This window comes from Miscanthus floridulus, unplaced genomic scaffold (assembly GCF_019320115.1).
Source record: "Miscanthus floridulus cultivar M001 unplaced genomic scaffold, ASM1932011v1 fs_758_1, whole genome shotgun sequence".
In the NCBI taxonomy this organism is placed as follows: Eukaryota; Viridiplantae; Streptophyta; class Magnoliopsida; order Poales; family Poaceae; genus Miscanthus; species Miscanthus floridulus.
In genome coordinates this window covers 11,968-27,124 of record NW_027097229.1, presented here as the reverse complement: position 1 = coordinate 27,124, position 15,157 = coordinate 11,968, and the positions used below count along the sequence as shown (strand labels likewise).

Sequence of the window (15,157 nt, the reverse complement as noted above, 5' to 3'; positions counted from 1 at the left end):
CGTTGCATCGCATAGTCTTCAACTCTTCATCACATCTTATGTTCATCGTCTTCTTCACATGGTATCGCGTCTGCACGCTCATTCCGTGCGCTCGCTTCACGCCCTACTCTACTCGTCCCAGATGGCGTCCTCGCCGCCATGGCCAGCGGCCACCCTGACCTGCTTCGTTCTGCATTTCCTCCGCCGCCAGCTCGGAGCTCAACCATCATCTTGCCTCCCTTAACTCTGTTTACTTTCAACTCAAAAAAAAAAACTTCCAACTCTCTTAACTCTGTTTTCTGTAGTGCCAGAACCATCGTTTCCGGCCCAACCCACGGTCCAACAGCCCAAGATCTGACCGCAGACGCACGCTCAGGCCGTACCTTCCACGCCATCCAGCCAATCGGGCGTCTGTCCTGGCATGCTCGGTCCAATCGCTCTACGCCACGTCACCTCTCTTACGCGCCCTTCCCTCCTCCCCCACGGTGGCGTTGGGCTCCTTCTCCTATAACACGCGCTCCCGCTTCCACTCGGCGAGCACCGGTCCACCGCGCATCGGACCCCCACTAGTGCCGATTCTGCTGATCCCTCGCCGTCGCCGGCCGGCGAATCGACACCATGGCCGCCGCGCGCCGGGTCCGCGGCGACGGTGCCAACGGCGTCGTCCGTCCCCGCCCCCGCGACCGCGGCGTCGGCGGCGGCGGGAGCATGGCGGGGCGCGTGGCCGTCCTCGCCTTCTGTGTCGCCGGGATCTGGTCCGCCTATATCTACCAGGGCGTCCTCCAGGAGACTCTGTAAGCCCTCTCTCTCTAATGCTGTCCGAACTCCGCCACACAATTAGAGAAGCTGGGGACAATTTGGTGAGTTTGCTCGCCGGTGGTTCAGATCCACGAAGCGGTTCGGGCCGGAGGCGCGGCGGTTCGAGCACCTCGCGTTCCTCAACTTCGCGCAGAACGTCATCTGCTTCGTCTGGTCCTTCATAAGTGAGCGCCCTCTTCCTTTCCTCTCGCTCCGCGTGGTTGCCTAATTGCATTTCGTGCAGCGTCGTGGGCTCGTGGTGATCGATTCCGTCGCAGTGTGGGTGGCGACCGCACACGAGGGTTTCTGACTTTTGTCTTGCTTTTCAAGTGATTAAGCTGTGGTCGGGCGGGAGTAGCTCTGATGGCCGTGCGCCGCTATGGAAATACTGGGGCGTCAGCGTCACCAATACCATCGGGCCGACCATGGGGATCGAGGCGCTCAAGTACATCAGCTATCCAGCTCAGGTATGGTTCCACCTGCTTTTGCTGTCTCACCTTCCTTGGTTGTTTTATGCACCGTCCCGGACATTGTGTTATGTTAATAATAGGTTCCGGTAATATAGTTCCTAGCACTTATGGATTGAGATGTTATGATAGAGTTAATTAACGATAGGGAGCTCTGTGGAAGTGCTTCCTTAAGTGAAAGGGAGAACACTGCGTTGCTTCTTTTTTAAAACGAGAATAAACTCTGCTTTTTAGAAAGCAAAATGTAACGGTACAGGGTACGGCCGGGGTTACCAGCTACAAGAGACAAAACAAAAGGTTCAATTCAAGAACTACAATTAAATCTCAACCACATCTGAGATCGAGTAAGCACTGGTCTTGAATTCCTTGAGCCACTTCAGGACGTCCTCCTTCATCTGAGTAATTCGCTCCCTGTTGCCTTCCTTAAGCAAGTAACTCCATTTCAGCATAAAAGATAGGGCAGTGTATATAACATCAGTGGGCGCCTTAGGAAATTGTTTTTCAATCATCATTTTATTCCTGCAAGTCCATAGTGTCCAAGCAAATCCTGCAAACACAAAAATTATCAACCTCTTCGGCCAGGGCCCCCTGCCCAATAACTAAACACTGTGTTGCTTGGAAATGTAGATGCTGGCATAGTGGCAGTTGGTATTATTTTTGTGGAACCATGGGCACGGCACATGTGGTTCTGCAATTGATACGTTGTGCAGGTTCTGCATTTGATATCGATTACCTAACACCACATTGGGAGTTTCAGTTCAACTTCGATTGGATTTTGTCACCATTCAACAAGAATGACAAGCTCCTTTGTTCATGTGAACTTGGCCACAAATCAAGTTAGATGACTCTTTAAAATCCTTTGAACATATTAATATGAAGGGCGTGTGTTATGGATTTCTACTTCATGATGGTATATGAATTATTTGTATGATGTTCTTGTACTAAGTATGCAACTCATATATGCTATTAATATTTAGATGACTGAATGTTCTGTTATGTCAGACCTTGTTTAGATGCCATCCAAATTCCAAGTTTTTTCACTCTCTCCATCACATCAATTTTTAGCCGCTTGCATGGAGTATTAAATGTAGGTAAAAAAAATAACTAATTACACAGTTTAGTTGGAAATCACGAGATGAATCTTTTGAGCCTAGTTGGTCCACGATTGGACAATATTTGCCAAATAAGACGAAAGTGGTACTATTCATCGGGTTCAAAAAATTTGCAAAGTGAACAAGGCCTCAGTAGAATTACAAGTATGCTTCCAATCATGCTTGCTGATAGCAGGGCTTTGAAACACATACAGTTGCAGTCATTTTTTGATATCACGTGTCCTCAGATTTACTGGAAACAAAGGAATAAAGCTATATTTCCTTTCTGAATACCAAGTTCTTTAATGTGTCCCCTTGTGTGGAATCAACTTTTCTAATTTAGCTAGAGCAATACTTGGAAAGAGGAATCACAATTAGTTTCTTTTCATGTGGTTGTATAACGATCTCCAGTAAACGAATAAGAATCCTGACTGATTTACTGTTGGTGTGAACAGGTGTTGGCAAAATCTTCTAAGATGATTCCTGGTAAGTCTACATTTACTTATACACACTGCCCAGTGTATGTGTATACCTACATAAAGTATTGGCAGTGTACATTGCATCTCAGGGTCGCTTGTTCTTTTCTTCTTGGACTGTCCAATTTAATTCATTTCTCTGAGTAAAGAAAACTACAGATAGCAGAGTGAAAGTGCAACGAAAGATAATGCCTTTTTCTTTAAAGTTGAGACATACCCTGCTCAACAATATTATGAGAGTAATTTTGCATTAGCAGGAACAAGGATGGGGATATTTTTATTGATATCCATGTTGGCTCAATGTGTTTTATTAGGGATCATAAGATATTAATTGCCTCTGACATCTGCCCATATGGTTCTTAGAAAATGAATGTGTTTGTGCCTTACCTTCTTTTCATTTACAAAATCATCACAGGGTGAATACTAATTAAGGTAAACCTCTTTTGCCAACTAAACTCATGGGCGTTCTATCTTATTTGCCTACATGACATAACTGTTTAAGTCGCCAATATACTATGAGTTGGATCTTATGTGCATTGCTTACCGAAGCTATTCCAATAGTTTATATTAACGAAACTATTCTGAGTTGTTGGATTAGTAATTGTTTGTATGTATCTAAGTTTTTTTTCATAAAGAAATGTATTCTTCTTCAACATTGCGTGCTGCATATTGATGATTCTCCTCTGACTAGCAATTCAATTCATACAGTAATGTTGATGGGAACTCTTCTCTATGGTGTGAAGTACACACTTCCAGAGTATTTTTGCACCTTTCTTGTTGCTGGCGGTGTGTCCTCCTTTGCGTTGTTGAAGGTAAGATGATCTTCAATTTGTTGATTCATCAACTGCCATCCTAATGAGCTAATGTTTTTGTGGTGCATCTGATAGCCTTCTAACTCATCTAGTTTGCACCTTTTCATAATCTTGATGATACTGGAATAAGTCCAAAAACAGGATGAAATTTATACTGACATATTTTATTTTAAAGTTGAAATATTTGGGGTAAATTTTCATTCCAGAATTAAACATAGAAAATATTTTCTTCATATTCTGTTTCTTCGGTGTCCTTTATTTTCATGGAATAAGACTTGTAAGGCTGATCAAATCTTTAGATCAAGAACTCTGTGGTGTTTGGTTATGGCACCACCCGAAGGAAAACTATCTAAATTTGTGCCATACCATTATTTCAATTGGATCACTATTGCTTTTATAAGCCTGTAGCTTTTTAACTATACTGCTCTGTGCAAGGGCTGAACGTCTAAAAATTGTTTTCTGCTACTTATCAGACAAGCTCCAAGACAATTAAGAAGCTTGCCAACCCTAATGCACCTCTTGGCTATACATTGTGCTTCCTCAACTTAGCTTTTGATGGGTATACTAACTCGACCCAAGATTTAATAAAGTCAAGGTAATTATATCCTCTTTATTTCATACCAAGCTATCATGAAACATTGTGATAATTATTCTAAATAAATGAAATGTTTGTTGTAGGTACCCAAAGACAAACCCATGGGATATAATGCTTGGCATGAACCTCTGGGGGACCATATATAATGCTGTAATTATGTTTGTTGCGCCATTACTATTTAGTAATTGGCCATATGCAAATGGTTTTGAGGCATTGAGATTTTGCCAGGAGAACCCAGAGGTGGCCTGGGACATTTTCCTGTTCTGCCTATGTGGCACCGTGGGGCAGAACTTCATCTTTTTAACCATCAGCCGGTTTGGCTCTCTTACTAACACAACAATCACTACCACCCGTAAATTCATGAGCATTGTGGTTTCATCCGTCATCAGTGGCAATCCATTATCTTTGAAGCAATGGGGTAGTGTTGTGATGGTCTTCTTAGGCCTTTCTATCCAAATATATCTCAAATGGAAGAGAAAGAAGGGCAGGGACCACAAGGAGTAAGCTTGATTCTTGAACCTGTTCCGATTTGTAACTTCAATTGGACAGATCTGTTGTGGGATTGACCAGGATAACGTTAATGCACTCTGATGAAATTAGGAGACTTCTACATGAATTATTATGAGCGATACCTAGTATGAGGCTGTGAGATATTGGTAACATCTCGTAGTTTCTGTTCTACAGGGAGGAGATGCAGCAAATTGTGTTGCATTGAGGGCAAAGTTGTATGATGACCAGTGTATTTTTGTTCTCTCTCGAAAGTAATCTGTTGTTGAATTAAAATTGCAACATCTAGGTTTTTTGTTCTAGTTCATGTGTACCTCTTATGTTGTGTTTGGAAGAGCAGTTATGTCTTAGACATTTTGGAGACTTGACTTAAGTTTGAACTAAGCCACAAGTTATCTTGTTGAGGAAAATTGGTCTAGGAATGTTTATAATAAGGATTTGGGATTGTTATCTTCCCAATCCTAGCGAATAGAGTTGTCACAAGAACATTACTCATGTTGTAGCAAGATATATGAATCGGTGTGGCTAGCGTTAGCGTTCATACGTCTGGACACTAGTCCCTGTCCGGCGTGCGGGCACCACTGGTTTTAAATCCTGGGTCCGCCACTGGATTCACCCTCCATGGCACTAGATCGACAACCTTCCCTGCTCGCCGACATGCGGGCACCACCACGCCTTGCTGGACCATAGCGGTGGTGCACACCACCAAAGCCTTGCTGGGCCTCTCCACTACAATGTACGGATTACTTGGGCCACCAATCATGGGATTTGACTATCGCCGCTCAAATAGGTGGGTGTCGTGGTTGCCAAGCTGGATTTGACTATCGCCATTAACAACCATGTATTTTATACACTTTCAACACATGAATTTTTTTGCACCATAGAATTAAGATCCAACAGCCTCCATCCTCCTTCTACTTTTAGTCTTCTTCTACCTTCAACCTTCTACCTCCAGACAATCACAAATCACAAGATCATAAATCCACATATCACAAGAAATAATTTTTTTCTATGCAAGAATAAAAGGACAAATTGGCTATCATTAATCAATGAGCTCTGCCGCATTAATCAGGGAGGGGAGAAAAACTTGCGTTGGCTAGCTGCTGATGACCGGCACCTCTCACTGGACGGGACGGCCGGCTCGCCACGGTCCTTCCGTGGCCACGATCCGTGCGTACGTGCCGTCGATGACATCTATTAATCTGCAGCCTTTGTTGCGACTCCGGTGTCACCATTGATCCGACGCGCACCCGCTGATCGATGACGCCGCGAAAACAACCGCACGGCGTGCGTACGTGCCGTCGGATCACGAGATCGGACAGAAGCAGCAGGACAGCCCGGTGGAAAAAACGAGAGGGAGAGAAAATCTATGTGTGTTTTTTTTGTTAAAATACATGTGTATTGTATAGTATTTCTGATAATAAGTGGGTGCCTTGCTCGCCAAGCTGAAACCATACTCAAGTGATCTTTATTTATTTATTGATAGTATAACCGCTGCAGCCTGCAGTTTAGACCAGCCATAGATCACTTTTACCGGTTCCTCTTCCTCTGCACCAGTCGAATGTCAATGGAGAACCCACCTCCCCCTCAGCAGCAGCATTTCCTGTTCGTGACTAACCCGATGCAGGGCCACATCAACCCGACGCGCCGCTTCGCCGCCCTCGTGATGGCGTCCAACCCGGACGCGCGGGTCACCTTCTGCACCGCCGTCTCCGGGCACCGCCGCATCTTCCCGTCGCTGGCCTCCCCCGACGAGGAGGCCGTGGACGCCGCGGGCGTGCTGCACGCTCCCTACTCCGACGGCTTCGACGACGGGTTCAACCCAGCGGTGCACGACGCCGGCAAGTACAGGGCCCGCGCCAGCGCCGCGGGGCGCGAGACGCTGTCCGCCGTCGTGGCGCGACTAGCCGCGCGGGGACGGCCCGTGACGTGCATGGTGTACACTTTCCTTGTGCCGTGGGTGCCCGACGTCGCGCGCGCGCACGGCGTGCCCGCGGCGCTCTTCTGGATCCAGCCGGCCGCCGTGTTCGCCGTGTACTACCACTACTTCCACGGCCACGACGCGGCCCTCGCCGCGTGCGCGAACGGTCTCGATCCGGACGCCACAGTCGCCCTGCCAGGTCTACCGCCGCTCAAGCCCAACGCGCTGCCGTCGGTCGTGTCCATCACCTCGCCGGAGCACAGACACCACATGCTGCTCGACATGGTGCGTGAGCTCTTCCTGTCTCTCGACGAGCACAAGCCCAGGGTGCTCGTCAACACGTTGGACGCGCTGGAGCCTGACGCGCTCCGCGCGGTGCCGCAGTTCGAGGTCGACGCCGTCGGTCCCGTGGTGCCGCCGGACGACGTGTCTACGTCATCACGCGCGGACCTGTTACACTGCCACGACCCGAAGCCGTACATGGAGTGGCTGGAGACGAGGCCGGCGCGGTCCGTGGTGTACGTGTCGTTCGGGAGCATCCTCCCGGTAAGCAGGCGGCAGGAGGAGGAGATGAGGAAAGGCCTGGAGGCGACCGGCCGTCCGTACCTGTGGGTGGCCCGAAAGGCCGGCGCCGGTGGTGCGAGCGCGGACAGCAGCAGCGCGGCCGACGGTGACGGCGCGCAGGGGATGGTGGTTGACTGGTGCGACCAGGTGCGCGTGCTGTCGCACCCGGCGGTGGGGTGCTTCGTGACGCACTGCAGGTGGAACTCGACGCTGGAGAGCGTGACGCGGGGCGTGCCGCAGTGGACGGACCAGCCTACGGTGGCGTGGCTGGTGGACGCGTGCATGGGCGCCGGCGTGCGCGCGCGCGCGGACGGCGAAGGGGTGGCAGTGGCGGAGCCTGAATCAAATTGTAGGAGGGGCCAGTTTATGAATTAAACCCAAATGTACACCGGTGGTGGAGAGATTAGTCTTAATTCTTATAAATATAGGTCAAATCAAATAGCAAAGCACCTGAAATTCTCTAAAAAAGCAACAGAAGATCTAAATTGACAACAAAATAGTATTCAATCAGCCACTTAGCCTGCGGATTATACAGATCAAAGGGTTTAGAAGCAAAGAAAAATAGAAAACAACAAGAACTTAAAAGCATATGTACCGGTACCTACGCTGAGGCAAAAGCAAAGCAAGAAACTGAGGAGTGGCAGCACGCTGGGAGCGGGCCTGACTGCTGGCCGGGAGCTGCAGTCCTTCCCCGGAATGTGGAGTCAGCCACTCAGTCACAAACGCGGAGTCGCAGAGGGAACGGAGTGAGATTGAGAGCGCCTGGTGGCGAGACACAACAGAGATGTGGGCTCAATAGTACACGGTCTTCAGAAAAAATGCAAAGGCAAGGGGGGGCCATAGCCCACTATGGCCCTCACGTAGCTCCGCCGGTGAGGGGTGGTCGAGCGAGGTGAGCTGCAGCGGTGCGTGGAGATGGTCATGGGCGACGGTGAGGCCGCGGCGGCCATCCGGGCGCAGTCTGATTGTTGGAGAGAAGTGACGCGTGAGGCGGTGGTCCGCGGCGGGACGTCGGAGAGGAATCTCCGAGCGTTCGCGTTGGGTACGGCTGGGGGCGATGCCTGATCGACCAGCCACGTCGGGGCACGAGATTGCTGCAACATTTGTGCATACGATGCGTGGACATTTCCACTGTTCGTGCAGAAGAAACTTGTCAATTAAAATAAAATGCGTGTTTGGTCCATCTATCTGTGCTTCCTAATAAATTCATAAAAGCATTTTCCTCTTCTTCACTCGCACCGCTCCCCTGCAATACGGAGGACAGCCGTTTGCCTGTTTCAGGCTTTCGATGGAGCTGCAAGTTAGTTCAGTGCGAGCACTGCAGATCCAGTGATCCTTGAACTTGGGAACAATCACTTGGGCAGTTGCTCGACCATGACAGCTTTTCTGGGTACAGTGAGTACATTCCCGGGACCATGACAGCTTTGCTCGATCACAGTTCATTGTCATTTGTCATGTCACTCTTCGAGTGCTGCTGCCAGCACATGACAAACAGTTCATGACTCCACCGACTGAATTCCGACGGACGGCCGAGGCACGTGTCACCCTTCAAGAGCGGCTCCTTGCACCGTCAACAAATGCCATGAGATTGTTAGAATTGATCTCATCCGTCTTGACCCAACGGTCGAGACGGACCTCTTGACCGCGTCCTGATCGGGGACGTCCAGCCATCTAGTGGCTGGTGGGCCCCCGTCGCACAGTGCCTATAAAGAGGAGGTGGGGTAAACGGCTCGGGGTACGAGGTTCACCGCCGCCACAGCCCCACTGTCCTAACCCTAATCCGATCCAGAGGGTGGCACTGCCAGCGGCGGGAAGCACCACCAGACCGCCGTAGCTCCACCCCACCGGGACTCCGCCACCTCTACACCGTCACTGCCACACCGCCACTGACACCGATGCCATGGACTCCTCGAGCTCGTCCACCAAGCCCAACGGTCTGTACCTCTCCCTTTCTCCTCTCTCACACTCTCTGGATCCATGTGTTCTAGTTCTTTCATACCGAATGGAAGTCAAAATACCCACTGATCTACTCCTAGTCGATCCAAAAGATCTAACAATGGTACCAGAGCCAGGTTTTAGGCTGTAGATCTGGTTTGGGAAAGAAGGGATTCGATCTCGAATCAAATCCGAAAGCAAATCAGAACCCTAACCCTAAAAGAAAAGAAAGGTTTGGGAAAGAAGGGATTCGATCTCGAATCAAATCCGAAAGCAAATCAGAACCCTAACCCTAAAAGAAAAAGAAAGGTTTGGGAAAGAAGGGATTTGATCTTGAATCAAATCCGAAAGCAAATCAGAACCCTAACCCTAAAAGAAAAGAAAGAAATGGAAGGATGGAGGGGAGGGGACCTACGCGAGTCTCTTCCACCCCGTCACCACCGCCGTAGCGCGGAAGAGAACTGCCGTAGAGCGGTAAGAAGGCCCGCCGTCGCGTGGGCGGATCGAGCCGAGTCACCACGCGCGGACGCCGTTGCCGCTCCAGCAGCCTCGGGTGGTTGTCGCTGCCTCGGGTCGTTGTAGTGTCTATGTGCGCGAGAGCAAAGAGAAAGTGCCGAGCCGCCACCTCGTCGGCGCTCCGCTGCGCCGTGCGTACGAGCTCGGGGTCCCAAAAGGGCACCACCACGGTACCGCTCGACGGCGCCGCGCGCGGCTCAGGCCGCACGCATGCACCAGCAAGGGGCGCCACGGTGGCGCCATCTCCTCCTGCGTTGCGAGTTCGGGCCGCCATCGTCGTACGGTTCACGGTCGGCTGCTGCGGCTACTGTCTGGGCGCAGTGGAGAGAAAGGAAAGGGAGCCGGACAAGCTCGGGTGGCACCACCCCTCACTGGCGCCGACGGCCACCACGGCTGCCGCCGCTGTCGCGTGCGGCCCGAGAGAGAGAGAAGGGGAGGGAAGGAATGAACTAGGGTTTAGGGGAACAGCGGCCGAGGGTGCATTTTGATCCTCCGCTAGGCGCGGACGGCCGTCCGATCTCCATCGACGGCTGAGCACGGTCGGGTCGAAAGCGGCCCAGGCGGGATGCCACTTTCCCGGCCCAGGCCCAGGTTGCGGCCTGGGCGCGGGTGCGCGCTGCGCGAGCGGCTGCTGGGCTGAACAAGCGATCAGGCCTTCGGGCCAAGCAGGCCTCCAGGCCAAAGGAACAAGAAGGAGATGTTTTCAGTTTTTTTTCAAAAGCTATTTTGAATGAATAAAGTTAAGTTTAAATGTTTTATCTCTACTCAAATTTGATCCAACATGATAATTTGTTTAGAGAACAGATGAGTAAAGTAAAAATGCTTCTGAATTAGTATTATTTTCAAGAATTTTCATGCTACCGCTACAAAGTTAAAGAATATTATCTTCTCATTAAATTCAAACCAACGAGGGAATTTAATTTGAAGAGCAGTTATAGTTATTCAATAAATGATGAAAAGTTGATCCTCCAGTTAAAATTGGAACCAACGGGAAAATTTTAATTGGAGGAATAGTCGGTTGATAGTTAAAGTTAAATTATGGTATTGTTATTTTCTGACCAACGTTGATGATAACAATATTATAATTCTATGAGTTCTATGATTAAAGTTTAAATCTTTGATGAATTTTGCATCAAAGTGACCAAATTTTCAGAGAAAAGATAAAGATCAAGGAATGCTCTTAAACTAGAGAAATGTATTTTTATGTTTCCGCTGCAATGAAGTCGATTGTCTTCTAATTAAATTCGAACCAACAGGAGAATTTAATTTTGAGGAGCAGTTATATGTTTTCAAGGTTATTGAGGTTCTATACGTTAATTCCATCTCTACCCAACGGTGATGTGGAATTAATGGAGAAGAATGATGTTTTATTCTATTTCTGCCCAACGGTGATATAGAATAGAACATAAAGATTTCAAAGTTTAATGAGCATTATTGTTGAATATTTTTTTTTAGACAAAAGACCTCCATGCTTTCATTCTTGAAGGCGGTAAGAGAAATGAGCTGGGTACTTGTGACTCAGATGATGAAATGCCTAATGGCAAGTTATGTATGAAAGAATGCCATTGTTTAAGAGACTGTGTTCTCTTTAAAGAATGGCTTCAAAAGAAAAGAATTCTAGGATATTGATCTAAGAAAAGAGATAGATTAATGAGAGTCTTCATTGAGAAATGTCTTTTATGTATTCTCTATGAAGAAGAACTTATTTTCAGTTTCACTTATGAGAGTTGTAAAAGTCATATACATGGATTAAACATGTGTGTTAAAAGAATATTCGGATTTATTTCTAAATTTGATGATTGAACACGAGCCAATCCTGGCAATTATGTCCGTTCAAGGGAATTATCTCGCATGGCGGGAAAAGGTTGTGATAGTACCCGTATGGCGGGAAAAGTTTGAGAAAATACCCGCATGACGGGGTGAAGTTGGCATAGTACTTATCCCGCATGGCGGGAGAAGGATATGATGACTCATGTGCTCTAAGTGTATTCCGCGCATGGAGAGAAGTTTGGGGTAGCTCTTATGCTATCCTAGAATTGACCGTACACTCTGATTGTGTCATGGTCATTAAGTACTCAATGAGTTTAAGAACAAAAGAAAGTTGCATATGAACTAAAAGATAAGAATGATATGCAAGTGTGACTTGCAGAAGTATTGATAATAATAGAATATGTTGAGTTTTGAAGTGTAATGAGGAAAATGTACTCCCAAACGAATTTTGTTTGCATAATGTAATCATGTGGATGAAGTAAGTAATCAAAGTTTCCTCATTCACAAGAGTTCTGAATGTTTCGAAATTGTGGTAGAAAAGTTCATACCACATTTCGAGGGGGAGAATGTAAGATTAATTAAGAAAGACAATTAAGAAAGATACTTCCCCATACTTCAGATAATGCAATGCATACTATGCATTGAAGGTAAAAGTGATCTATAAAAGATGAATGTGATCGTTGAGGGAGTAAGACGGTCATAATAACGATACCCCTAAAGTAAAGAAATAGCTAAATTCCTGGACTTTTTATAGTTCCGATAGGAAGATAGCATAGTCGGCTAGTATTCATACTGGACGAGTTCAGAGTTATCAAGGCGGTGCTAAACGCGCCGTATGAGTTTTTTTAGCAGATTAAACCCAAAATAAGAAATTTGAAGATACACCATCTTTACAGAAGATGGAGTAATCTGGGGGAGCATGGTATGTAGATACCTAAGGCTTGAATAGAAGTGGGATTACATATCCACTATAGTGTTTTTAGAGCAACAAATTGCTTTATACATGCTGATGTTGTATGACATATACAACACCAGATGTTAGCTCTTAAAGAAGATGAATAAGTAAACAAGGATCTTGTGATACAGGAGGCTATAGAATAATTGCCTTTTGGCAATGAAGAGTAACAATAGCCCCATATGAAAGAAGTGCCACGAGGCCCCAGAAGGTCTCAAAGAATAAGAAAATCAGATATTTCTGGTGACTAAGGAGTCAATGTTAAGAAAGAAATTCAAATGGAGAGTAATTCCACCTTATTTGAAAAAGCCATGAGTGGCGTTCACTCGTCTAAATGGCAGGAAGCAAAGGAAGATGAAATGAAATCGATAAATACCAACGATGTTTGGGACTTAGAAGAAATTCCTAATGGAGCCAAAACAGTAGGCTGTAATGGGTCTACAAGAAAAAAGGTGACTCCAAAGAGAATATAGAAAGATATCCAAAGGGTATATTGAAAGCTATAAAGGACCACTTATGGCGAAATGATTTACACAAAGAGAAGGAATAGATTATAATGAGCATGCAAAGATTCTTTTAGAATCATAATGGTGTTAGTAGCACATTACGATTTACAGTAACATCAGAAGGATGAAAAGACACATTCCTCAACAGGGATTTGTATGAAAAAGTTTACATGGCATAACTCAAAAGGTTTTGTCGTAAAAGGAAAAGAATGTAAGGGATGTTGCCTAAAGAAATCCATTTATGGATTAAAGCAAACTTCAAGACATTGGTACTTAAAGTTTGACAGTACAATAAGAAAGTTTGAGTTTTAAAGAGAATGTAGAGGACAATTGTATTTATGCAAAGTTTAAACATGGGAAATTTATTTTCCTAATCCTGCATGTGGGTAGCACCTTACTCGCTAGTAGTGGTGTTATTCTACTATTGGAGAAGAAGTAGTTCTTGTCCTCAAGTTTCAATGAGAATGGTCTTGGTAAAGCATCATTCGTTCCAGGAATTGGAACTTACCGAGATAAAAGGAAAAGGGGTATTAGAACTATCTCAAGTGTATACTTAGAGAAGATTCTAAAGAAATAAAGTATATATGTGAATAAACTTGCGCCTGTTCCTATAGTCAAGGGTAATAGTTTTCGAAACTTTCAGTGTTCCAAGAATAAATATGAGATCGATCAAATGGACGTCCTATATGCTTCAGTTGTTGGAAGCTTACTGAATGCTTATAAGCAAGAACTTACCCTGACACAGTTTATGTATCCGGGATGGTTTTGGCAGAAGTCCAGTCCAGATATAGATCACTGGAATAGAGTTGAGAATGTTTTGCAATTGTGCAAAGATTTATATGCCTCATGGTGAGTAAGAAAGAATAAGTACTCTCAAATAGTTGTGGGTATAAAAGTTAACTTTCGGCGAGATGTTTAGTGAAACCCACATAGTAGCTAACACTCGCAGTTGGAATTTTATTGTGGAAAAGCTCCAAAGAAACAGTTATGGTGTCATCAAAGATGCATACCCATGGTATAGCTTGTTATGAGGCTTAAGGACAGGCGAAATGGTTAAAAGAACTTACACCCAGAATTAATAATGGTATACAACAGCAGTAACCATTTAAGAAGTTCGCTCCTATAACAACAGGTCAAGTGTGCTGCCAAACACGTTGACGTTAAAGTTATACGTTGTGAAGAAGAAAGTCTAGAATCATACTGAAAGTATTGAACATAAAAGTAACAAGCAAGTGCTTGCGGATCCGCGTACAAAAGGCTTACCACCTAGTGTGTTTGGAGAACACACAGTCGACATGGGTGAAAGCTCTAGTTTGGTTTTGGTGAATTGATGAAACCCTAAGTGCTAACCTAGTTTATCAAGTGATCATGAGATAGGTAGCACACTCCAAGTGATGAAGCAAAAGAAGAGCATAGCATGATGATGATGATACCATGATGATGATCAAGTGCTTGGACTTGGAAAAGAAGAAAGAGAAAAACAAAAAGCTCAAGGCAAAGGTATAAACCATATGAGCTATTTTGTTTTGGTGATCAAGATACTTAGAGAGTGTGATCACATTTAGGATTGATAGCCGTACTATTAAGAGGGGTGAAACTCGTATCGGAATACGGTTATCAAAGTGCCACTAGATGCTCTAACTCATTGCATATGCATTTAGGATCTAGTGGAGTGCTAACACCTTTGAAAATGTTTGTGAAGATATGCTAACACTTGTGCACAAGGTGATACACTTGGTGGTGTTGGCACATTTACAAAGGAGGTGGTGTTTACAGGGTTGAGATGGGTTTCGGGAAAATGAATTGCCCATTTTCTATTGCGCCGGATGCAAATTCTTGTGGTTGGCATATTGGATCAAGGGTAAAGAAGATAGAGGAGAAAGGAATTCGGTCTCACTGTTTAACAGTGACCGAACGCTGAAGTAGTGCGTCTGGTTAGGCTGTCGGTCGGCACAGTGCTTAGGGTTAAGCACCAGACGCTGGGCTGCGTCTGGTCGAGTTGACCGGACGCGTCCGGTCATGCTCAGGAGCTTACTGTAAACGACCGGACGCAGGGGCTTCAGCGTCCGGTCAGTTTGAAGAAGCAGCGTCCGGTCGAGGCTGATGACCGTTGAGTCTGGACACGTGGCTGACATCAAGCGACCGGACGCTGAGGGCCAGCGTCCGGTCAGTCTGACCGGAGCGTCCGGTCAGAACGCGTTTTGCCCAGTGAAGGGGTATAACGGCTCTATTTGATTGGGGATCTATTTATAGTCCCATGGCCGG

At 46.3% G+C, this 15,157-nt stretch overlaps 1 protein-coding gene and 1 pseudogene across 1 annotated transcript; both read left to right on the top strand.

The window, feature by feature from the left end:
- Window positions 1-494: 494 nt before the first annotated feature.
- Window positions 495-4,826, top strand: LOC136532980 (UDP-galactose/UDP-glucose transporter 3-like). Its single transcript, XM_066525549.1, has 7 exons — window positions 495-773; window positions 865-962; window positions 1,108-1,244; window positions 2,791-2,821; window positions 3,520-3,623; window positions 4,097-4,218; window positions 4,302-4,826. The coding sequence occupies exons 1-7, from the start codon at window positions 598-600 to the stop codon at window positions 4,720-4,722; spliced, it is 1,089 nt and encodes a 362-aa protein (XP_066381646.1). The 5' UTR covers window positions 495-597; the 3' UTR covers window positions 4,723-4,826.
- A 1,324-nt stretch (window positions 4,827-6,150) lies between these two features.
- LOC136532984 (UDP-glycosyltransferase 75C1-like) lies at window positions 6,151-8,393 on the top strand (annotated as a pseudogene).
- Window positions 8,394-15,157: the final 6,764 nt, after the last annotated feature.